Consider the following 25074-nt stretch of genomic DNA (forward strand, 5'->3'; position numbering starts at 1 on the left):
CACACCCCAAGAAGAATAAAATCCTTTATTTCTCTGGGAACGATCCCATTCCCTGTGCCGCCTTGGATTTGGGATGGGATGGGTTTGGGATGGAATTGGGGGTTCCCTCCTGGTCTCTTTGAGATGGATTTGGGGTTTTCCCCTTTGGGATGGCTTTGGGGTCTCCCCTCGGGGTGTGTTTGGGGCCAGTCCTTTGGGATGGATTTGGGATTTCCCCTTTAGCATGGCTTTAGGATTTTCCCCTTTGGGATGGATTTGAAGTTTTCCCCTCTGGTCCCTTTGGGATGGATTTGGGGTTTCCTCTTTGGGATGGATCTGGGGTCAGTCCTGTGGGATGGACTTGGGATTTCCCCTATGGCATGGATTTGGGATTTCCCCTGTGGGATGGATTTGAGGTCAGTCCTGCGGGATGGATTTGGGATGGATTTGGGGTCAGTCCTGTGGGATGGATTTGGGGTCAGTCCTGTGGGATGGATTTCAGGTTTCCCCTTTGGAATGGATTTTGGATTTCCCCTGTGGGATGGATTTGGGATGGATTTGGGATTTTTTCTGTGGGATGGATTTGGGGGTCAATCCTGTGGGATGGATTTGGGATTTCCCCTGTGAGATGGATTTGGGGTCAGTCCTGCGGGATGGATTTGGGGTCAGTCCCGTGGGATGGATTTGGGATGGATTTGGGGTCAGTCCTTTGGGATGGATTTGGGGTCAGTCCTGTGGGATGGATTTGGGGTCAGTCCCGTGGGATGGATTTGGGATTTCCCTTGTGGGATGGATTTGGAGGCAGTCCTTTGGGATGGATTTGGGATTTCCCCTGTGGGATGGATTTGGGGTCAGTCCCGTGGGATGGATTTGGGATGGATTTTGGGGTCAATCCTGTGGGATGGATTTGGGATGGATTTGGGGTCAGTCCGTCCGGCAGCGCACGCCGGCGTCCTCGGCGTGGCCGCAGTTGGTGCGGCCCCATCCCGAGAAGCTGCAGAGCTCCAGGGAATCCTCAGAGCCCGTGCAGGAAACGTCATCCATCCAGATCTTCCCGGAGCCTGCGGGACACGGGGACACACGGGGACAGATGGACACGGGGACACACGGACAGATGGACACAAGGACACACACACGGACACACGGGGACACAGGGTCACAGACAGAAGGACACAGACCGACACACACGGACACCGTCAGAGCTGTTGCAATTCCCAGGATCCCAAATATCCAGAGATCCATCCTAGAGAGAATCCAGGCTGGGAGAGCTGGGAATGTGCAGCTGGAGCAGGGAAGGATCCAGGGAATCCTTCCAGAGGGAAAGGAGAGCTGGGATTTGGGAAGGGGCTGGAGAGGCAGGAGCCAGGGAATGGCTCCCACTGGGAGAGGGGAGCTTGGGATGGAATTCCTGGCTGGGCTGGAATTCCCAGAGAATCCCTGGGAGCACCCAAGGACAGGTGGGATGGATGGAGCACGGAGCAGTGCTGGGATAGCGCATCCTGAGCTCTCCCGAGGCGGGAATGAGGGACAGCAGCTCTGGAAGGTTCCAGCTGCACTCCCGGAGTGGCTTTTCCAGGATCCATCAGCTCCAGGAAGCTGGAGGGGCAGCTCCAGGGCTTCCAAGGAATTATGGAATCTCCAGACTGGGAATGGATCCCCCGGGATCATCAACCCAACCCCAACCCCCCAAATTCCCAGGGAACGTTCTCCAAACACTCCCTGAGCTCCAGCAGGGTCGGGAATGTCCCCATTCCCTGGGGAGCTGTTCTGGATGGATTCTGGATTACTTAATCCTAGATGGATGCCAGATTAATTCCGGATTCCGGAAGAATTCCGGTTTAATTAATTCCAGATGAATTCCAGATTAATTCCAGGTGAATTCCAGATTAATTCTGGATTAATTAATTACAGACGACTCCTGGATGAATTTCAGATTAATTCTGGATTAATTCTAGGTGAATTCTGGATTAATTCTGCATGAATTCCAGATGGATTCTCAGTGAATTCCTGTTGATTTCTGGATTAAATAATTCCAGATTAATTCTGGGTAAATCCCAGATGAATTATGCATTATTGAATTCTGGATTAATGAATTATGGATTACTCCTGGATGAATTCCAGATAAATTCTGGATAAATTAATTCTGGGTGAATTTTGGATGAATTCCAGATGAATTCTGCATTAATTAGTTCTGGATGAATTCTGGATTAATTAATTCTGGATTAATTCTGGATGAACTCTGGATTAATTAATTCTGGATTAATTCTGTACTAATGAATTCTGGATGAATTATGGATTAATGAATTCTAGATTAGTCCCAGATGAATTCTGGGTAATTCTGGACCAATTAATTCTGGATTAATTAGTTCTGGGTGAATCCCAGATAAAGTCTGTATTAATGAATTCTGGATTAATCCCGGATTAATCCCAGATTAATCCCGGATTAATTCCAGATGAATTCTGGATTAATTAATTCTGGAAGAATCCCAGATGAATTCTGGATGAATTCCAGATTAACTAACTCCAGATGAACTCCAGGTGAATTCTGGTTAAATTCCAAATTAATTAATCCCGGATGAATCCCGGATTAATCAATTCCAGATGACTCCGGGAGCGCGGGGCCGTCCCACCTTGTCCGAAGCGCGCCATGCGGAACACGTCGGCGGCGCCGGGGTAGCCCAGCATGCGGCAGGCCACGTCGCCGTCCTTGCTGTCCCAGCCGTCGTCGCACACCGAGCCCCAGCGGTGCTCGTGGAAGATCTCCAGGCGCCCCTCGTGCGCCCCGGAGCCGTTCACCAGCCGGATGGAGCCCTCGGATGGAGCTGCGGGCACTGACAGGAACGGGGATGGGAATGGGATGGGAATAGGATGAGAACAGGGATGGGAACAGCAGTGTCACCATCCCAGGTGACATCATCATCCATGGAATGATGTCATTGTCATCCACATTGACATCATCATCATAATCCCTTCATCCATTGTGATGACATCATCATCATCGTCATCATCATCATCATCCATGGGGATGATGTCATTGTCATCCACAGTGACATCATCATCATAGTCCATGGTAATGATATTGATGTTATCCATGGTGATGACATCATCATCATCCATGGTGGCATCATCATCGTCATCCATTGTGACATCGTCACCCATGGCGATGATGTAATCATCATCCATGGTGGCATAATCGTCATCCATAATGACATCATCATCATCATCCACAGTGACATCATTATCATAATCCATGGTGATGATGTTGTCGTCATCCATGGTGACACCATCATCGTCATCCATGGTGGCATCATCATTGTCATCCATTCTGACATCATCATCCATGGTGATGGTGTCATTGTCATCCACGGTGACATCATCCATAGTAACATCATCGTCACCATCACCATCTGTGGTGATGATGCCATCACCATCTATGGTGTTGACACCATCATCATCATCATCCACGGTGACATCTCAAAGGGATGGTGACATCATCCATGGCGACATCATCATCAACATCATCATCCATGGTGACATCATCTGTGGTGACATCATCCATGGAGACATCCTTAGGGATGTCTAACACCTCAAGGGATGGTGACATCATCCATTGTGACATCCCCAGGTATGGTGACATCTATGATGGCATTCCCAAGGGACAGTGACATCTCAAAGGAATGGTGACATCATCAGCATCCATGGCGATGTCATCATCGTCCATGGTGATGTCATCTATGGTGACATCTCAAAGGGATGGTGACATCGTCCATGGTGACATCATGCATGATGATGTCATCTATGCTGACATCATCATCCATGGTGAGATCATCCATGGTGACATCCCCAGGGATAGTGACAGCCCCAGGATGATGTCATCTCCAAGGAATGGTGCCATCACCCATGGTGACATCATTCCTGGTGCCATTCCCAAGGAACGCTCCCGGCCCGCCTTGGAGCTTCTCCTGGGGACTGCGGGACAGAGGAAATGTCCCCAGACTGGGATGTCCCTGGGATTCCATGGGAATGTCCCCAAGCTGGGATGTCCCTAGGATACCATGGGAATGTCCCCAAGCTGGGATGTCCCTGGGATTCCATGGGAATGTCCCCAAGCTGGGATGTCCCTGGGATTCCATGGGAATGTCCCCAAATTGGGATGTTCCTGGGATTCCATGGGAACGGCAGGAAAACCCCGGGACGGTTTTCCCGGCAGCCTCTTTCCATCAGGAATTTCCCCCCTCCCAGGTTCCTGATTCCCAAACCTCCCCCAGATCCGTGCCGGGATTCCCGTGGCCAGCGCCAGGAACTCACCTGTGCCGGCGGCAGCGCCCCGGTCCCCCTTGTCCCCTTTGTCCCCCTTGGGGCCGCGCTCACCTGGGAGGAGAAAAGAGCCGGAATTGTTGGGATTGGCGGGATGGGAAATCCCAAAAATCCTCATGAACATGTCCTATGGCCTGCTGGTCCTGGAATTCCTGACTGCATATCCCTTAAAAGGCTACAAAACCCTGGATTTTGTGATGAAATTCCCAATTTGGGGGTGGAAATCCCCATTTGGGGCTAAAAACGCCTCGTTTGGGGGTCAGGGATGGGGATGTGGCTTCCCGAATCCCTGAGGAGCACCAAGCTCGTATCCATGGAAAAGGGCGGTGCCAGGGGGTCAGGAGCAGCTGGATAAACATTCCCTCCCCTTCGATATCCCACGAATGATTTAATATCCCAATAACGGACAAATATCGCGTTAATGACCTCACTAACGAGCTCTGCCGTTCCTTGGCTCTCCCGGAGCCTCCTCCTCCCTCATTCCCAGCTTTTCCAGGATTTGCTGATCCCAGCTTGGCTGAGCCTGTCCCGATCCCAAGGGAAGGGCTCAGGGATGCTCCAGGAACAACAAGCAAGCCGAAATCCGGGATAAAGGAAAGCATGGGATATAATACAATCCCAAAAAGCCGAGCAGGAAATTCCTGCCCTTTCCCTGGGAGGCTCCAGGAGAGCGCAGCTGTGTGGGAAAGTGGCCTGGAGCTGATGGGATCCAGATGGATACGCCGGGAATGGGGCCAGGGATGCTGCTCCCGGCTCGGCAGGGGGTCGGGATGCTGGAGCAGCCCCTGCTCCTCACATCCAGCCCGGCAGGAATGGGGAAAAAATGGGATTGGGAAGCAACAGTTCCGGGTTTGATGGGTTCGTCCCCAAAGTGGGGTGGGTGAGAGGCTGGGATGATCCAGGAAAAGGCCTCATCTTGGGATGATCCCAAATTTGGGGCAGTGGGAAAAGGGGATTGTCCCACTCAGGTGCTGCAGCTCCAGAAAGAGAAATTCCAGAGGAACTGCTCCCAGCTGGGATTTGGGAAAGGGCTGGAGGGGCAGGAGCCAGGGAATGGCTCCCACTGGGAAAGGGGAGCTTGGGAAGGAATTCCTGGCTGGGCTGGAATTCCCAGAGAATCCCTGGATCCCAGGGAGCATCCAAGGGTGGAATTGGATCACCCTGGGATAGTGGGATTGGAATGGGATGGGATTGAAGATCCATGGATCCCATCCCAAACCATTCAGGGATTCTGGGATCCACGACACTCAGGATCCACCCCAAGGGATTTTTATGGAATTTGGGGATGGAAAAGGGAAGGGAGACCCTTCCTGGAGTCCCAAATTCCCAGTGAAACCCCTGGATCCTGAAATTCCTTCCCAGAAAGGAGTTGGGATGGGGGTGGATCCAATGCCAGGCTGGGAGAGCTGGGAATGTGCAGCCAGAGCAGGGAAGGATCCAGGGAATCCTGGGAGCCTTTTGCAGAGGGAAAGGAGAGCTGGGATTTGGGAAAGGCTGGAGACCATCAGAGCATTCCAGGCCATTTTCCCATCTTTTTTTTTGTGATTCTGCACAAAATTTGGGCCCAGACACAGAGGCAGAGACCCTCAGCTCTCCCCATGGATCCACAGGGATGGATGGATCCCAAAATTTTGGGAAAAGCCCCAGCAGAATCCACCAACCTCCATCTTCCCAGCTGGAATCAGGTTCTGCCTCCAGGAACATTCCCAAAATCTCCATCCTGGGGATGTTCCAGCAAGAATCTTCTCTTATCCCCCTGGATTTATCCCTGAATTATCGATCCCACCTTGGATTTTTCCTGCTGTTTCCTCCTGAGTGTATTCCCTGTGCCAACTTTTCCATGGAAAATAGGGAGGGCAGACCTGTCCTCGCTTCCCAGGATCATTTTTCCAATTTGGAAATTAGGAAAAAAAATCCTCCACTGGGGTCATTTTGAGGGAAAATCCACTAAAAATGAGAAAATACCAATGAGGAAAGGACTTGGGAATCTGCTGCTCCTCCGCCAGGTTGGAGCAGTTCCGGGAGGGGTTCCATTTTCCATGGATTTTTCCTGGAATTTTCCATGAGGAGGCTCCTCCACACCTAAAATCCCCATCCCAGGATTCCTGGGATGCAATTTCCAGGGAACCAAGGGCTCAGAAGGAAGTCCTTGGAGAAGGGTGGGACAAGTCCTGCAGAAATCCGGGATTTAAGGCAAAACCTGGCTTTGGATCTGTGCCCGGATCAGGGTCTGTTTCCCATAAATTCCAGAGAATCCCATAAACTGCCCGGGTGCTGCCAGAGGGGTTGGATTTTCCTTGGAAAAGGGGTTGGATGAACCCCTGTATCCGACATTCCCAGTCTCTGGGGGGAGGGAGGTGGGGATGGAATTTCAGGGGGGACAAATCGGAGCCCTGGGAGTGTCCCCATCCATGTGGGACGTGAGGGATCCTTGGGATGGGGATGGGATCTGGGATTGGCTTTGGGGTTTCCATGGAATTGTTGAGGTTGGAAAACGCCTTCGGAGAGCATCCAAGGGATTAAAATCCATGGGGATGTGCCACGGATCAGAGCTGGGAATGGTTGGGCTCGGAGAACTTTTCCAGCCTCAACAATCCAAGGATTCCTCATGGAGCAAATCCGGCATCAGGCCAGAGAATCCCAACCCAGCCCAGCCCGCCGGGGATTTTTGGGATAATTTCCTGGATTTAAGGAGTTCTCTGGATGAGTCAGTGGGGAAATCCTGATGTTCCTGGTGCTTTGGGGATGTATCCAGGGGTCTTCCAACCTCCTGGAGCAACCTGGGATAGTGGGAGATGTGGGAGGGTGTGGAATTCCAGGATCCTTAGGGTCCCTTCCCACCCAATCCCAAACCCAGCTCACTCCAGCTTTCTATCCCAGCTCTTCCCGGGCTGTTTTCCCTCCCTGTCTCCCCAGAGGCACAAAGGGGAGTTTTTTTCGGATTTCCAATCCTGGAATTTCCCATCCCAGTTGTCCAGGGACAGCCATGTCCTGCAAAATCCCAACTTCCTACTCCCGTGGGTTTCCCAGGTGTGGGAATGTGGGAAATTGCAGCAAGCCAGGAATGCCCCAGAAAAACCCCAGGAGATGATTCCCAAATCCCTGTCCCCACGGAGCCCCATGGAATGGGAGGACACCCCAAATCCATCCGTTCCTTCCAAACCGCTGGTGTAGGAATTGTTGGGATTCCTGCTCCTGCAGGAGATCCAGGCGATTCCCGTGTCCGTACCTTTGAATCCGCGCATTCCCATGGGGCCGCGGGGGCCGAGCTCTCCCTGGTCCCCCTTCAGTCCGTGCGGGCCGGGGGGGCCCCGCTCCCCGGGGAGCCCTGGAATGACGACAGGGACACAAAATGAGCCTGATCCAGCAGAATTCCGCAATCCCAGGAGCTGGGAACAACGCCAGGAGACCCCGGAGAGTCCGGCCCATCCTGGGATTTATCCGGGTGCCAAGGAATTTCTGAGCATCCTCAGGCTGGGATGGAGGTAAACTGGGCTCCAAAGCTGGAGATGAAGGAAGGAAGAGCAGGATCCATCCCAAGGAATTGGGATGAGCCCTGGGTGTCCTGAATCCACGTTGTCCAAGGGGTTGGATATTTCTTGGAGGAGGAGGGGGATGGAACTCCCTGGTGTGAGCATTCCCAACCTCCAGGAGGTGGGAATGGGGGCTGGAATTTGGGAACACACCCAAACCTTGGTGGTAACCAGGACCTGCTCCTGATCTTGGACCCAGATATGGATTTTGATCTGGACCTGGATCTGGTCCTGGATCTGGATCTGGTCCTGGACTTGATCCTGGTCCTGGAAATGGAGCTGATCCTGATCCTGGACCTGGACCCAGATCTGGATTTGCTCCTGGTCCTGGACCTGGATTTTTACATGGACCTGCTCCTGGTCCTGGACCTGGAACTGGATTTTGATCTGGACCTGAATCGGGTCCTGGATCTGGTTGTGGACCTGATCCTGGTCCTGGAAGTGGATCTGTTCCTGATCGTGGACCTGGACCTGCTCCTGGATCTGAACCTGGTCCTGGATCTGCTCCTGGTCCTGGTCCTGGACCTGGAACTGGATTTTAACCTAGATCTGGTCCTGGATCTGGATCTGGTCATTGACCTCATCCTGGTCCTGGAACTGGATCTGGTCCTGATCATGGACCTTGATCTGGACTTGGATACAGTTGTGGATTTGGTCCTGGTCCTGAAACTGGATCTGGATCTGATCCTGGTCCTGGCTTTGGAACTGGATTTCGACCTGGACCTGGATCTGGTCCTGGATCTGTTCCTGACCTGGACCTGGATCCAGTTGAGGATTTGGTCCTGGACTTGGTTCTGAAACTGGATCTGGACCTGGATCTGGGTCTGGGCTTGGATCTGGGTCTGATCTGCTTCCAGTCCTGAATCCAAACCAGGACCTGGACCTGGATCCGGGTCAGGATCCGGGCAGGAGGGAAAGGCGCTGTGCTGGAGACTGGATCCAGTGGGACCTGGGGCTGATCCCACTGGAAGGATCCAGCCGGGATCCTCCTGAGCCTGAGCTGGGGACCAAGCCTGGCTCCATCTAGATTCCCTGGACACCGCTCCTCCCCGCCCCTCCTGGGCTGGGCTTTGCCAAACTTAGTCACGATCTCCCTCTGGTTTACCAGGAAAAAAATCAGCCAGCAGGAATTCCAGCCCCAGCTCCAGCAGGGATTATCCCGAGCTCTAATCTTTCCCTGCTGTGTCCATCCCGAGGAGGGATCAGGACCTGGATTTCTATGGGGCAGGAGGGTGGATTTTTCATGGAAAAAGGGATTTTCCAGGGATACACCTGAACCTCAGATCCAAAGGGTCATGCCCACATCCTGAAAAAACTGCAGGAAAAGACCTAAAAATCGTGGCTCTTCCCACAGCTCCTCCTGAAGGTGAACCCTCCTGGGATTACTTTGTTTTTCTGTTTGAACAAGAAAAAAATGGGGGGAAAAAAAAGGAAAACGGAGGAAAAGAGCCAATATAATTCAGAGGGTTGTTACACCCAAGAAAAACAGCCATGAATCCGTCAGCGCCAGAAATTCCAGCTGGACGGAGAAGAACACGGGCAGCTGGAGGGGCTGTCCGAGGGAGATCGGATTTCCAGCCTGGCTCTGCCTCGCTTGGCTGGGCCTGGGAAGGAGCGATCCCAAAATCCCAGGGTTTGGGCCCAAAGCAAGCCCAGCAAGGTCGCGGTGCCTCGGAATCCTTGGAGCAGGGGATTCCAGGGATGGATCCGGATCCGCATCTGGAGCTGACATCCAGAGTCCTGGGGGGTGGGTTTCGAGCAGGGGATAACAGGGATTGTTCTGGACCTGTTCCTGGTCCTGGATATGGACCTGGATCTGGATCCAAATCTGAATCTGGACTTGGATTGGGATCTGGACCTGAATCCAGACATGGTCCTGGAACTGTTCCTGGCCCTGGATCTGGACCTGTTCTTGAACCTGGATGTGGATCCAGATCAGAATCTGGACCTGGATCTGGTCCTGGTTTTGGAGGTTGAACTGGACATGGATCTGGATCGACACCTGGGTCTGGACTTGGATCTTCACCTGGACTTAGATTCGGACCTGAACCTGGACCCAGGCTTGGAGCTGGATCTGAGTCTAAACCTGGATCTGGGTCTGGTTCTGAATCTTGGCCTGGATCGGGATCCACAGGATGGATCCATGGGATCAGAGGTGCCCAGGGGGATCCTGCACCGCCTCCGTGCCATTCCCAGCCCTTGGAAGCAGAGCCAGCATTCCCAGGTTTCCTTTAAAACCAGAAACAGCTGGAGCCGAGTGTTCCTCAGGGTGGGAATGTCCTCTGGTGGCTTCCGATGGAATTCCTCCCAAAAACAATGGAATTAACAATGGGAAAAATTGCTGACATTGGAAAAAACATCCTGGAAAAGTTTCAGAGCCAGGACTGCTGGAGGGATCCAGCAGCAATCCCAGCCCTCAGAAGGCTCCGTTTGGGAATAGAGTGGCCAATTCCTGCTCCAGCCTGGCTAGGAAACCCTGGAATCTGGGAATATCCGCATGGATTTCCTGGAGCCGGACAGGTGATGACATTTTTCCCTCCAGGATGGATATTCCAGAATCCAGGAGAGCAGATCCATCTTCAAATCCCTCAGGATTTGGGACATCCCAAGGGATGGGCTGGGAAGTCACCAGGAGTTTCCCACTGGCTTTGGATCAGCCGGGTTATTTCAGGATGGGATTTTGGGGGATTGTTTTTGGGGAATGTTTTCCTTACCTCGGAGGCCGGGGAGGCCGGGGAGGCCGGGCTCTCCCTCCATCCCTTCCGTGCCTCGGTCTCCCTTGGGTCCCGGCGGGCCTGGAACACAACAGGAGGGCGGGAATCACATCCCTGATCCCAGGGATCTCCAAAAACAGTTTTCCATGATTTTAAACTTCCAGGATTTCTGATGTTGCATCCCAAACTGGACTCCACCAACCTGCTCCAAGCACTGGGAAAAACCACCTGGAAGATCCACCTTGAGCACAATTCCAGGAGTTTTCCTTTGGATCAAAAGTTTCCTTTAGTTTGGAAAGTTTAGACCAAATTTTTCCTTTGGACCAATGAAATAATTGAAAGAAATCGGGAAAATCTGCATTTTGGGAATGCTCATGGAATCCTGGAATTTCTGGGGTTGGAAAGGATTTTAAGGATCATCCATGGGCAGGGAGACTTTCCATTTGTCCAGCTGGGATGATCCTCTGGGAATTGTGGAGATGATCCTTTAGGAGAGGATTGACAGCAGGGTTTTGATAAAATCCCAGGAATGAGCATGAAAATCCTGATCCCAGGTTTTATCCTGCAAAGGGTCAAATCCCAAAAGCTGGGAATAATCAGGAGCCAAAACAATGGGAAGAAGGAATTTGAAGAGAAAAATAACAAAGGGGAGAAAAAAAAAAATCCTGGGATGAGAGAAAACAGGGAGAGGCCGGGAAGGGTCATTCCCACCCATCCAGGGGGAGGATTGGGAACTGTTTTCCTAGAAATCCTAAAAGCCAAGAACTCAGGAAGCTGAGATCCAGCCAGGGCTCAGGGCGGTGGACAAGGGTCGGGATGTGCAGTGGTTTAAATGGATCAGGAATTGGGATCTGGGAATGTTCTGTAGGAATCCATGGGATCTGGAGTGGGATCTGGAGTGGGATCCTGACCTGTGAAAAGCTTGGGAAATATCCCGGGCTGGAGCTGGTGGGGGACAGGAAAGGATGGTGGGAAATATGGAATTGCTGTCCCTGGCTGTCCCTTCCCCAGGGAATGAGCAGCTCCAGGGGCTGAGGGGAGGTAGGGATGGACTCCGGATCCCAGGGATCAACCCTCGATCCCAGATCCTGGGAATGGACTCCAGATCCCAGGGATGGATCCTAAATCCTGGGGATGAGCTCCAGACCCTGGAAAAAAAAATCCAGACCCCTGGAATGGACTCCAGACCCTGAGGATCCAAAGGATGAACTCCAGATCCAAAGGATGGATCCCAGAACCGGGAATGGACTCCAGGCCCTTGGGCTGGATCCTAGATCCTGGGAATGGACCCTAAATCCCAAGGATAGATCCCAGACCCTGGGAATGAGCTCCAGACACAGGGAATGGGGCCCAGAGTGCTGGAATGGATGCCAAATCCTGGGGATGGATCCCAGGGATGGATCCCAGACCTCAGGGATGGATCCCAGACCTTGGGAATGGACACTTCCAGGGATGGGACGGCCACAGATTTTCTGGGATCCTCCCAGGGCTGGTCCCATCCCAGGAGCAGCTCTTGGGACAGGACACAGAGCAGCTGGGCTGGAGGAAAACCGGGAAGGTTTGGGAGAGGCTCCAGACCATTCCCAGCTTTTCCCACTGCACAGCTCCCGAGGCTCGCACCTGGGAAATCCCATCCCTCCTGCATCCTGGCTTCCCAGCCTCCAATCCCAGCGGGATGAGGCATTTCCTGACGGATGGGACAGTCCTGTCACCTTTGGGACCTGCTGGGATCCAGCACATCCCACATCCCAGCGGATCCGGGCGGGCGGTGGATCCCGGGAATTCTCCCTCACGGTGAATCCTGTGCCATGGGAATTGCTCGGGGCAATCCTTGGATACTGGGGAGGAGCTGGGGACCTTCCCAAGCGGCCATCACCTAAATCCAGGATCCAGGATCCGGAGCCCGGGATAGCCGAGGGTTTGGGGAGAAGGAAAATCCAGGCAGTCAGGGAACGGCTCGGCCAAATCCAGCCGGGAACACGACGGACTCACCCAAGGACATCTGGAGCTGGGATGAATCCAGCTGGGCACGAGGCCCCAGGAATTACCCATGGGATGGGAGGAGAGGGAAGTTTGGGATGCCAGGAATGTGTCAGGGCTGATAAATCCGGTGCTGGCCCTTGGGAAGGGATTTGTTTTGGGATAACGCGGTTCCAGGGCTGTTGGGCTCCGTGACGATCCCACCCTTGGTGGCTTCATCCAAAAGTGGGTGATGTCATTCCCATGGATGGGGAGGGAAAAGTGGGATCTGAGGAGTGGGGAAACAGGGAAATATCAAAGCAATTGGGGCAGAGTGATCCCAGCATCCCAAAAACAAGGATCAGGATCCCACATCCCCCAGGGATGAGGGAAAGGACCCCAGGAGTAGTCGGGATTCCAGAGGGATGGATCTCCTGGAGCTGCTGGGGATTCACCACATCCGGCTCAGCAGCTGGAAAAGGGGAACAAGTGCCTTGGCACCAGCCCCGGCCTTTCCAGCTGGAATTCCAGCTGGAGGCACCGGGAATGAGTGACAGCCCACGGGGTGTCCGCAGGTGCAACAGGCGGAAAACGGGACAGGAGCTGCTCCCGACCTCCTGCTCCACCTGGAGTTCCCAATGGGATCTCCTGGTTTCTCCATGGGGTTTCCCCCCCCCGGCACAGCATTCCCAGAGAAGTTTTGGCTGCCCCTGGATCCCTGGAAGTGTCCCAGGCCAGGCTGGAGGGGCCTTGGAGCACCCTGGGATAGTGGGAGGTGTTGGAGTTGGAATGGGAATTAAGGGCCATTCCCACCCAAGCTATTCCGGGATTTGGGAAGGGCTGAGGGTGGAAAAGGAGGAGAAGGTGACGATGGGATGGGATGGGATGGGATGGGATGGTTTTCCCTGGAACCTTGGGAGCTTTCTTCTGAACCATGGATGGGGACTATTTGGAGAATCCAAGGGCATGGAGACACCTGAGCAGGGATGGATGGGGGCAGCTCTGGGCCCCTCCTGCCAGGAGAGCCCTGGAGGGGCTGGAGCGTGTCCAGGGAAGGGAACGGAGCTGGGCAAGGGGCTGGAGCCCCAGGAGAGGCTGAGGGAGCTGGGAAAGGGGCTCAGCCTGGACAAAAGGAGCCTCAGGGGGGACCTTGTGGCTCTGCACAACTCCGTGAAAAGATGGAGCTGGGTGGGAGTTGGGATCTGGTCGTGGAAAACAAGAACCAGGATGGGGAGGCGGCCTCAGGCTGGGCCAGGGTAGGCTCAGTTGGATTTTGGGAACGATTCCTTCCTGGAAACGGCTGTGAAGAATTGGAACAGGCCCAGGGGGGTTCAGAGTCCCCATCCCTGGCAGGATTGAAATCCACCTGGATTTGGGGGCACACGGATCACCTCAGAGTGCTTTTCCAACTTCAACAACCCCACAATTCTCCACCACTTTCCCAATCCCAGACACATCCCAAGGAGCACGGGGACCATCCCCACTCCCGCCGCTCTCCCGCTCACCCCGGATCACGGAGATGTTCCTCAGCGCCACGGAGTGCTCCCAGTCCTTCAAGCGCAGCTCCTCGGTGACGTTGTTGAGCACGGCCAGCTCCAGCCTCAGCTGCTGCTCCATGGCCGCGTGCGCCGTCCTCATCCATCGCGCGTCCGCGCTGGCGTTGCCCAGGAGCCCCTGCAGGTCCCGCAGCCGCGAGTGCTGCACGCGGACGTCGTAGGAGAAGCTGCGGTTCATGGAATCCACCGCCCCGCCCAGCGCCGCCACCTGCTCGCCCAGGCCCTCCAGCCGCCCGCCCAGGTGGCCCAGGAGGTGCTGGTGGTGCTCCAGGAGCAGCCGGCTGCTGTTGGCGTCCACGGAGAGCCGCGACAGCTCCAGCTGGGCCGCGTCGCTCTGCTGGCTCAGCGAGTCCCACAGCCGGGCCACCGCGCGCTCCGTTTGGCCAGCCTGGCTCTGCAGGCCCCACAGGAGCCCCTGGAGCCGCTGCAGCGAGCCCGTCAGGCGGAGCAGCGAGTCCGAGTGGTTCTGCAGGAGGTCCTGGAGCCGCCAGAGGTGCTCCAGGAGGTCGCCCTTGGGCAGGGGGTGCAGCAGCTGCAGCTGCAGCTCCCGGAAGGTCTCGTTGAGCCGCTGGACGCTCCCCAGCAGCGCCTTCAGCTCCTCGGGAGGCGTCTGGGGCCGGGATACTGGGATGGAGGAGAGCAGCGGGAGGTCAGGGAGAGCCCTGGGGTGTGGGATCCTCACGAGGACATTCCCAGACCCTCAGAGCCTGGGGGTGAAATTCCCACCCCCATCGGCCCCTCCTGGAATCTGAAGCTGGAGAAGGAGGTGCTGGAGAATCCTGGAATGGTTCGGGTGGGAAGGAACCCTAAAGCTCATCCTGTTCCATAGGGATGCTTTCCATGATCCCAGGGAGCTCCAACCTTTCCTTGGACAATGACAGGGACCCAGGGATTCTCTGGGAATCCCAGCCCAGCCAGGAATTCCTTCCCAAGATTCCCTTTCCCAGTGGAAGCCATTCCCTGGCCCTCCAGCCCCTTCCCAAATCCCAGCTCTCCCTTCCCTCTGCAAAAGGCTCTGAGGATTCCCTGGACATTTCCTTAATCCCCTTGGAACTGCATCCCATGGGATTTATCTGCCAGGACACAGAATCCCAGCCTGGAGCCATCCCAGCAGCTCCAGAGGATCCCGGAATCGTTTGGGTGGGATTCACGGACCTTCAATCCCATCCCATTCCCGATGCCTCCCCTATCCCAGGGTGCTCCAATCCCATCCATCCTTCCCTTGGACACTTCCAGGGACAGAACAGTGTTGGAGATGTCCCTGGAAGGTGTCGCCTGCTTCCAAAGAGGCAGCCTCCACTGGGATTTTCCAGGCGCCTCCCGATGTTCCTGGCTGTTGGCATCATCCCGTTTTCCTTGCTCCAAACAGACCCAATCCCGGCTCCTTCCCACTGGGACGTTTGGATCCCAGGGTTAAACTCAGGTTTCCCTTCTGGATGCAGATCCTGGATCCGAGCTCGGCCCTGGCTCCCAGATTTCCTCGGCGCTGGGTGTGGTTTGCTGGCGGCTTCCAAGCGCCACATCCCACAAATCCGGGGCTGCCAGGGCCCTTCCCGAGGGACAAACCCAGCCCAGCTCTGGAGTATCCCTATCCAAGGGCTGCCAGGGATCTTTTGGAGGGATGAAACCAATCCCAGCTCTGAAGCATCCACATCCTGAAGGTTTCCAGGGCTCTTCCCAAAGAAGCAAACCCAACCCAGAGTTGGGCTTGGGTTTGTCCCTTGGGAAGAGCCCTGGAAACCCTCGGGATGGGGATGCCAGGGCACTTCCCAAGGAATGAAAATCAACCCTGCTTTGGAATACCCATGTCCCATATCCCAAGGGTTTATTCCCATGGGAGACACCCAGCCCGGATCCAGCACATTCACCTCTCCCATCCTGGGAATGCCAGGATGGAAACCCATCCTGGCTCAGGATCATCCCAATCCCAGGGCTCTCCCAAGGGACAAATCCCACCCTGGCTCTGGAGTATCCCAGGGATTTTCTCCAACGAAGGAATCCCAGTCGGACTCAAAACTGTCCTCATCCCAAGGCTCTTCCCAAAGGAAGGAACTGATCCTGGCTCAGGAGCATGCACATCCCAAATCCTGCATTCCAGGGCTACCAGGAATTCCAAGGGAATAAACCAAGGGTGGGATGGGATGGGATTTGGGATGGGAATAGGGATGGGAATAACGATAGGATGGGAATAGGGATGAGATGGGATGGGAATAGGGATAGGGATGGGATTTGGGGTGGGATTTGGGATCAAAGGTCCCTTTCCCCCTCAGATTATTCCAGGATTCTGGCACAAAGGATGCTCACGATGCGTTCAGAGGGATTTTTATGGGAGCCAGGGATGGAAAAGGGAGGAAAAGGCAATGGAGACCCTTCCTGGATTCCTGAGATTCCCACCAAGCCCCAGGGTTTTCCTTGGAGCTCCATCCCATGGGATTTGTCTGCCAGGACACAGAACCCCAGCCTGGAGCCATCCCAGCTGTCCCGAGGATTCCGGAATGGGACCGGAATGGGATCTTTAATCCCATCCCCTCCCAACTTCCCCCGATCCCAGGGTGCTCCAAGCCCTGTCCAAGCTGGAATCTGGCTCTTCCAGGCACCTTTACAATCCCTGCTCGTGAATCCCACATTTTGCCCCGGAATTCCAGCTGGGATTCTCGGGTCAGGGTGAGGTTCGGTTCTCTCTGCCCATCCCAGTTTGGCTCTTGGATCCCTGGGGCTGAACAAATCCCACGGGAAGGATGGAAAACTACAGGGGAGAACATTCCTTGAGGGAAACCATTGGGATATCTGGGATTTTATTGTTATTTATGAATAAATGAGGAATTTATGAATAAAGGAGGGAACGGCCTCAAGTTTTGCCAGGGAAAGTTCAGGTTGGAATTAGGAACAATTCCCTCATGGAAAAGGTTGTCCAGGGCTGGAATCACCATTCCTGTCGGGATTTGAATCCATGTGCGTGTGGCACTTGGGGACATGGATCAGGGGTTGGATTTGAGGGAGTCCAAGGAGTTTTCCAACCCCAAGGATTCCACAATTCTGTGAAAAATTTGGAGATCCAAGTCTCCAACCTCAGGCTCAGAGGTTTTGAGTGGACTGGGGACCAGGGATAGGGATACAGGGAATGTGAATTCCCAACTGCCTGAGTCCCACGTGGAAAACTCCAGCTCCAGTGAGGAAAAATATCCCATTCCTGCTGCTCCTGGGCCTTCCTTGGATTTTTGGCTCTGGCCCTTTTCCCACCCTCTTTTCCAAGGAAGGTCATGTGCCCAAACAATTCCGGGCCAACCCCACCCCAAAACATTCCAGGACAGGTTGGACAGGGCTTGGAGCAACCTGGGATGGTGGGAAGTGCCCCTGAGGAATTAGAGACCCTTCCATGTCCCTTCCCACCAGAACCATTCCGTGCCCCCTCCCCTCAGGTGGGGTAGAAATTCCCGGCTCTGTGGTAATTCCTGGGAAGGAGCAGGAGCAAAGTCATCCCTGAGGATGGGAGCACCCGGATCCCACCCGAATTCATGGAAAACTCCTGCTGGAGGGGCTGAGGATCCATAGGGAGAGGGATCCAAACCTTCTCCTGGCCCAGGACAGCATTCCCAGCTCTCCAGGAGGATTTTCCATGGGAAATCCGAGCCCTCCATGAACATTCCCGGTTTTCCAAGGACTGCCAGCTCCAAGCCCTGAAGCTGAGGCCATGTCCCTGTCGTTCCCAGCTGGATGTGATCCCTCCATCCCACACCATCCCATGGTTTTCCAGCTGGGACAAACCCTCTGGATCAAAACCCCCAGCCCAGAATTCCAAGATTTGGCCACACCCAAATCCAGAGGCTCGCCTTAAAATCTCAAATCTCCAAGAACCCACAACCACGGAGACGCTTTCCCTGATTCCCCTCTTCCCTTTTCCAAGATTCCAGGTGTCAACCTGGGGGGCAAAGCGGCTTTCCTGGGGTTTTCCTGGAATCCCGCCAGTCCAGGGAGGTGGGAATTGGAAGATTCCCGGTGCCAGAGGATGTTGTTGTTGTTCCTGGAGCCACAGCCCGGCTCCAAGAGCAGAGCTTGTCCCGAATCCACGGCATCCCTCACTCCGGCCAACAACAACATCCAAACAATGCGCGGCGAGGGATCCGTGGGAGAGGCCTCAGAATTCCAGCAAAACCTTCTCTGACCTTTCCCAGCCCTTGGAGAGCAGTTGGGGGGATTTGGGGATGGAAAAGGACGGGCAGGGTGGGGGTTGCATCCCTTCCTGCCATGGAAAACGGGATAAACCCCAGGAAGGAGGGGTGGGAATGTGGAGCTGATCCTTGGATGTGGTGTTTCCTGCCCATCAAGATCCTGGGACTGGGGATGAAACCAGGAATTTCCCAAATTTCTTCCAGGAGGACAAGGGGGAAACAAGCCTGAGGCAACACGGATCCCATGGAATGTGTGTGCTGGGATGGGCTGGGTGGGAATTCCAGGCATTCCCGAGGGGCTTTGCCATCCCTGCACTCACCAAAATTCGGGGAAGGGGAGCAGGAGCCTGGAATGTGCCAGGATAATGCCCTGCCTGCATCCCATCATCCTTATCCTGGGAAAACCCAGCCGGGCATGAGCAATGGGAACAACTCCAGCTCTGAGCAGGCAATTCCCAAACCTCTCCCGAGCCTCAGCATTCCCAGCACTCGATCCTCAAACCCTGCAGTGATCCCAGCCTTCCAAAGATTCATCCCAAGCTGTTCCTGATGTTCCGTGCAGAGTCACAACGAGCTCAAGCTCTCCATCCCAAGGAACTCAGAGTTCTGCTGGATCCCAACTTTCCCTCCCTGGAAAACCCTGGAAAACCCTCCCAGGCAGTGATCCCGGGAGGAGCCGGCCCAGCCTCACCTGCCAGGATGAAGATTCCGACCAGGATGAGGAGCACCAGGAGGTAAAGTCCCACCACGGAATATTTGAGTGCCGCCACGGAGCCCATCCGGCCGCAGCACCCCGAGGTCTTCATCCTGGGGCCGGGATCTGTGGGATCGAGCGGGACACGGGGTGAGGGAGGCCTTGGAATGCTGTGGGAATGGTTGGGATCATCCCTGACATCGATGGCACCAGGGGATCCCTCCCTGGAAGTGTCAAAGGAAAGGTTGGATGGGGTTGGAGCACCCTGGGTTCAGGGGGAGTTGGGATGGGATGGGATGGGATTGAAGGTCCATGAATCCCACCCAAACCATTCCAGGATCCTCTGGAACTGCTGGGATGGCTCCAGGCTGGGATTCCCAGCAGGCAAATCCCATGGGATGCAGCTCCAAGGAAAACCCTGAGCTCCAGGGAATCCTTGGAGGCACTTCCCGAGCGTCAGGTGGCTCCAGGAGAGCTGGGATTTGGGAAAGGGCTGGAGGGGCAGGAGCCAGGGAATGGCTCCCACTGGGAAAGGGGAGCTTGGGAAGGAATTCCCGGCTGGGTTGCAATTTACAGAGAATCCCTGGATCCCAAAGAAAGGCTGGAGCAGCCTGGGGTAGGGAAAGTTGTCCCTGCCCATGGAATGGGATGAGTTCAAAGGTCTCTTCCCACCAGACCATTCCCAGTTGGATCCTGGCAGGAACACTGGATTTCTGGGAGCAGCTTTTCCAGATTTTCACTCCAGCTCAGATCCACCCTTTCCCAGATCCGAGTTTCCCTGGGGAGACACCAAGAGAATTCCACAATTCCCACCTGGAGCCAGATCCAGCCTGGAGTGTCCATACTGGGATTTGGGATCCCATCCCATGGCAATTCCCATCTCCAGCCTGGACCATCCCTATATGGATTTGGGAATCTCATCCCATGGCCAGGAGAAATTCCCAGCTCCAGCCTGGGCCATTTTTGCCAAGTTTTGGGATCTCATTCCTTGTTCAGGAGCAATTCCCAGCTCCAGCTTAGACCATCGCAGCTGGGATTTGGGATTTCATCCCATTCCATGGTCAGGAACAATTCCTACTTCCAGCCTGGCCTATCCATGCTGGGATTTGGGATCCCATCCCATCGAAATTCCCATCCCCAGCCTGGCCCATCCCTACCAGGCAATGTCCAGGTGAGATCTCGTCCCATCCCAGTGGGATCTCGCTGTCCCTTGGAATTCCAACGATGGATCCCATGGATCCCAGCATTCCAGGGATTCTTCCCCAGGGCATCCTTGTGCCTCTATCCCGGGAAAGCAGGGATGTTTGGAAAAGCCTCCAGCCGGGAAAGGGTTACGGTGGGTGTATCCCAAAAACTCAGCCCGGCTTTGGAGCTCGGGAACGAGCCCCGGGATGAAGCGGCGATCCCGAGGGAATCCGGGCAGGTGGGATCGGGATCGAGACCTGGATCCCATCCCGGCATTCCCGGAGCCGCGGGATGAGCAGAGCGCCGATGTTTTCCTGACTTTTCGCTCTTCCAGCGGCTCCGGGCGGGGCTGGCGGCGCGCCCCGATCCTCCCACTCCCATTCCCGGCCCTTGGAAGGGGCCGGGATCCAAGGAAAAGCGAACATTTCCTGCCCCTGCCCAGGCTCCAGGGAGCGCGACCGCGACCCGCCCGCTCCTCGGGATGCGGGAGGAGGAAAACAACCGGGATTCGGGGATTTGGAGCCCCCAAACCCTGGAAAAGGTTCGGGAACGCTGTTCCTGGGCCAGCAGAAGGTTTGGATCCCTCTCTCCCGGTGGATCCTCGCCCCCCCGGAGTTTTCCATGGATTCAGGCGGGATCTGTGTGGGATCTGAGATCCTCGGGATGACTTTGCTCCTGCCCCTTCCCAAAAATCCCGCTCCAGAGACCTGTCCCGTGGGAATAGGGATCTCTGGAGGGTCAGGAATGAGCCCTGAGAATTCCAGGCGGAATTCCATAAAAATCCCAAATCAAGGGAGGTACCTCCAGCCTTTCCCAGGACAAGGGATTTCCTGGGAATTCTGGGATCTGTCCCGGAGGGCTCCGACTCTTCCCTCGCGGCTTTTCCAGCTGTTTGCAGCAGGAAAGGACGGGAAGAGCAGGATCGGGCCCTCTCAGCCCTGCGGGAAGCTGGGATGAGGCAGGAGCAGGGATACCGACCTCTGGGAATGGGATCGACACTCAGGGACCTCCTGGATGGGAAACTTCCCCCTCTGGATCCAAAGCTGTCCCTACATCCACAGCTCCCCTTGGAATCACCTCCGTGAGCCCCTCACAGCATTCCCAGAAGGAATTTATCCGGAGCTGGATGTTCCCAGTTCAGTCAGCCCCTCCCCACCCTTCCAGTCAGGAATTCCTTCCCAAGCTCCCCATTCCCAGTGGGAACCATTCCCTGGCTCCTGCTCCTCCAGCCCTTTCCCAAATCCCAGCTCTCCTTTCCCTCTGGAAGGATTCCCTGGATCCTTCCCTGATCCAGCTGCACATTCCCAGTTCTCCCAGCCTGGGATTGGATCCATCCCCATCCCAATTCCTCTCTGGGAAGGAATTTCAGGATGTAGGAGTTTCACTGGGAATTTGGGACTCCAGGAAGGGTTTCCCTTCCCTTTTCCATCCCTGAATTCCATAAAAATCCCTCGGGATGGATCCTGAGTGTTCTGGATCCCAGAATCCCGGAATGGTTTGGATGGGATTCATGGACCTTCAATCCCATCCCAGGGACACTTCCCACAATTCCAGATTGCTCCAAGCCCCATCCAACCTTTCCTTGGACACTTCCAGGGATGGGGGAGCCACGGAATCCCTGGAAAAGCTGTGCCAGGGCCTCCCCAGGACATGGAATCTGTGCCCTTTCCTGTGGCAGGGAATCCCGGTTGGAGCCTGGAGCTGAGCCTGGAGCTCATCCCGGGCTCCTCTGCCTGCCTGGAGCCACATCCAGAGCTCCTTCCCGAGAAATCCCAGCTCCAGGGATCCCTCCCTGCTCCCATTCCTGCCATGGATCCTGAGGGGATCCCGAAGGGGATTCGGAGGTGGATCCAGAATTGGATCCAGGGGCAGATCCAGAGGTGAATTCAGGTGTGGATCTGGAAATGGATCCAGAGGTGGATCCAGAGGGAGATCCAGAGGTGGATCCAGAGAGGGATCCCAAGGTAGATCCAAAGTGAACCCCAAGGTGAATTCAGAGATGGATCCAGAGGCAGATCCTGAGGTGGATCCAGAGAGGGAACCCCAAGGCAGATCCAAGGTGGATCTGGAGGTGGATCCAGACCAGAGGCAGATCTGGAGTTGGATCCAGAGGCAGATTTACGGGCAGATCCAGAGGTGGATCCAGAGAGGGATCCAGAGGCAGATCCCGAGATGGATCCAGACACAGATCCCAAGGTAAATCCCGAGGTGGATCCAGAGGTGGATCCAGAGGCGGAGCCGCCCTCACCGTCCTCGCAGAGGTTCAGCTTGGAAAGGCTCCGTCCCTCGAAGGGCTCGTCCAGGACGGATCCGTTCTCCCGCTCGGAGAAGGTGTGCAGGTACACGGCCTTGCTCTCCATCCTGCTGGGAAAAACGGGAATGGCGCTGGAGCCGTGGTGGATCCCAGTCCTGGCTGATCCTGCCCGGATCCAGCACCGGGATGGAGCAGGGGAGACCCCACCTGGAGCTCCGGGATCCCGAAATCAGCGGGACACGGAGCTGGAGAGGAGAGCCCGGAGCTGCTCCAGGGCTGGGAGAGCTGGGAATGTGCAGCTGGATCAGGGAAGGATCCAGGGAATCCTCGGAGCCTTTTGCAGAGGGAAAGGAGGGCTGGGATTTGGGAAAGGGCTGGAGGGGCAGGAGCCAGGGAATGGCTTCCACTGGGAAAGGGGAGCTTGGGAAGGAATTCCTGGCTGGGCTGGAATTCCCAGAGAATCCTGTGAGCATCCAAGGAAAGGTTGGAGCACCCTGGGATAGCGGGATTGGGATGTGGATGAGATTGAGGGTCCATGGATCCCATCCAAACCATTGCCGGATTCTGGGATCCAGGACACTCAGGATCCATCCCGAGGGGTTTTTATGGAATTTGGGGATGGAAAAGGGAAGGGAGACCCAAATTCCCAGTGAAGCCCCTGGATCCTGAAATTCCTTCCCAGAGAGGAGCTGGGATGGGGATGGATCCAGTGCCAGGCTGGGAGGGCTGGGAATGGAGAGAAATCCTTGGGAAAGGGGGAAATGGGATTTGGGAAAGAATTCCGGTCCCACTTCCAAGGGGGAATCCCCATCCAGGAATTCCAGGGGGGGTCCCTGAAACCTCGCCTGGGGTGGGGGGGGGCGGGGGATGAGAATCCCTTGCAGGAACGGGGATAACGGGAATAGGGGTAGGAGCATCCCGGGGGAACCGGGACGGGGAGAAACCCGCGCCGGAGATTCTGCCGGGATAGGAGCATCCCCTGGGAATACCGGGGCAGAAATCCCTCACAGGAATTCGGGACAGGAACTTCCCCAGGGAAACGGGGACGGGGAGAACCGGGATAGGAGCTGGGATAGGAACCGGGGGCACTGGGACAGGGAGAACCGGGACAGAGGGATCCGGGACAGGAGCATCCCGGCAGAACAGGGACAGAGGGATTCGGGACTGGAACATCCCCGGGAGAACCAGGATAGAGGGATTCGGGACTGGAGCACCCAGGGGTCCGGGTCTGGAACATCCCCCAGGGAACCGGGACAGAGGGATCCGGGACTGTAGCACTCAGGGAACTGGGACAGAGGGATTAGGGACTGAAGCACCCAGGGAACCGGGACAGAGGAATCCGGGACTGGAGCACCCAGGGAACCAGGACAGAGGAATTCGGGATTGGATCACCCCCGGCAGAACCGGGACAGAGGAATCCGGGACAGGAACATCCCCGGCAGAACCGGGACAGAGGGATCCGGGATTGGATCACCCCCGGCAGAACCGGGACCCAGCGCCTCCCTCCCCTCTCCTCTCCCCGGGTCCCGGGCTCTCCCCCAGCCCCGCTCCCCTCCCGGAGCTCCGCGTCCCCCCCGTCCCCGCTCACCCGCGGGATTTCCCGAACTTCCCGTGGCCTCTTCCCGGGATTTCCCTCATTCCCCGGGCTGTGCCTCCACTCTGGCCCGCACCGGGGGCCGAGGGGACCCCCCGGGCCGCGGCGGGGCCCAGCAGCCGCCCATGGGTGGGGGGTCCCGGGGCTCTGAGCGGGGCCCGCCCGGCCCGGAGCTTTTGTAGGCGGGAGCGGCAGCGGGGCCGGGATCCCCACGCCCCCTCCCTCCCTCCTTCCCTCCCTTTTCCCCCTCCTTTCCCTCCCTTCCCTCCCTCCGGGGCCGCCCCCGCCGCTCCAGAGCCCGCCCCGGGCCGGGAGAGGGGCAGGGGAGGAGGGAAGTGGGAATGGAGCGTCCTCCGGGAAAAACGGGGCTGGAAAATCTGCCGGGGGTACCGGGATGAGGGAAACTGGGATGGGAGAATCTCCCGGGAAAACGGGGCTGGAACATATCCTGGGATGACCGGGATTGGGAAAACTCCCGGGAAAAACGGGGCTGGAACATCTGCAGGGATAAGTGGGATAGGAGAATCTCCGGGAAAAACGGGGCTGGAACATCTGCTGGGATAACTGGGATAGGAGAATCTCCCGGGAAAAACGGGACAGGGGGAACCGGGGCGGGAGCATCCTCCGGGAAATCAGATCATGAACAGGAGGAATCGGGGCTGGAATATTCCCAGGGGAATGGAGTGAGCGGGAATCGGGATGGATATTCTTGAGGGAACCGGGAGAAGGGGAATCGGGGCTGGAACATTCCCGAGGGAAGCCGGGGCTGGAAAATCGCCCGGGCAGAGGAGCAGGAGCATCCCCCCAAGTTCGCTCCCTGGAAAAGGGCGGAGTTTTCCCGGGAATTCCTGCCCGGAGAGGAGGAGGCGGATCCGTGTCCCGGCTCCAGCGCATTTCCATCCTTCAGTTCCCAATTCCCGGGCGGCAGGAGAATCCCAAAGCCGGGAATGGGGAGAGGGAAACTGAGGCACGGAGAGGGCAGAGGGGAATGTCCGGGATGATTCCAAAGCTCGGCTCTGCGGGAGCAGGGAATGACAATCCGGGATGAGGGGAAGGGCCCGGGATTGTCTTTTCTCCAGGAAAGGCCAAAACGGGAAATATTTCGCGGGATTTCGGGAGA

The 25074-nt window shown here is 55.9% G+C and overlaps 1 protein-coding gene across 1 annotated transcript; it reads right to left on the reverse strand.

Annotated features, from left to right (window-relative positions):
- Positions 1-866: 866 nt before the first annotated feature.
- SCARA5 (scavenger receptor class A member 5) lies at positions 867-24017 on the reverse strand. Its single transcript, XM_033055721.1, has 9 exons — positions 23949-24017; positions 22355-22467; positions 18919-19047; positions 14008-14682; positions 10544-10624; positions 7526-7624; positions 4288-4350; positions 2610-2810; positions 867-1040 (listed from the first exon to the last, which is right to left on the reverse strand). Exons 1-9 carry the CDS (start codon positions 23996-23998, stop codon positions 904-906), a joined length of 1548 nt encoding a protein of 515 aa, XP_032911612.1. The 5' UTR covers positions 23999-24017; the 3' UTR covers positions 867-903.
- Between the last annotated feature and the right edge of the window lie 1057 nt (positions 24018-25074).

Source organism: Catharus ustulatus, chromosome 3 (assembly GCF_009819885.2).
Source record: "Catharus ustulatus isolate bCatUst1 chromosome 3, bCatUst1.pri.v2, whole genome shotgun sequence".
Taxonomy (NCBI): Eukaryota; Metazoa; Chordata; class Aves; order Passeriformes; family Turdidae; genus Catharus; species Catharus ustulatus.

Bases quoted from the DNA above. Each gene is read 5' to 3' on its own strand.
- SCARA5 (XM_033055721.1), bottom strand. From the start codon at position 23,998: ATGAGGGAAATCCCGGGAAGAGGCCACGGGAAGTTCGGGAAATCCCGC. The intron at 14,683-18,918 runs GTGAGGCTGGGC...CCTCCATCCCAG, and splicing joins CGGAATCTTCATCCTGGCAG to TATCCCGGCCCCAGACGCCT. The intron at 7,625-10,543 runs GTAAGGAAAACA...TCGTCATTCCAG, and splicing joins CGGCCTCCCCGGCCTCCGAG to GGCTCCCCGGGGAGCGGGGC.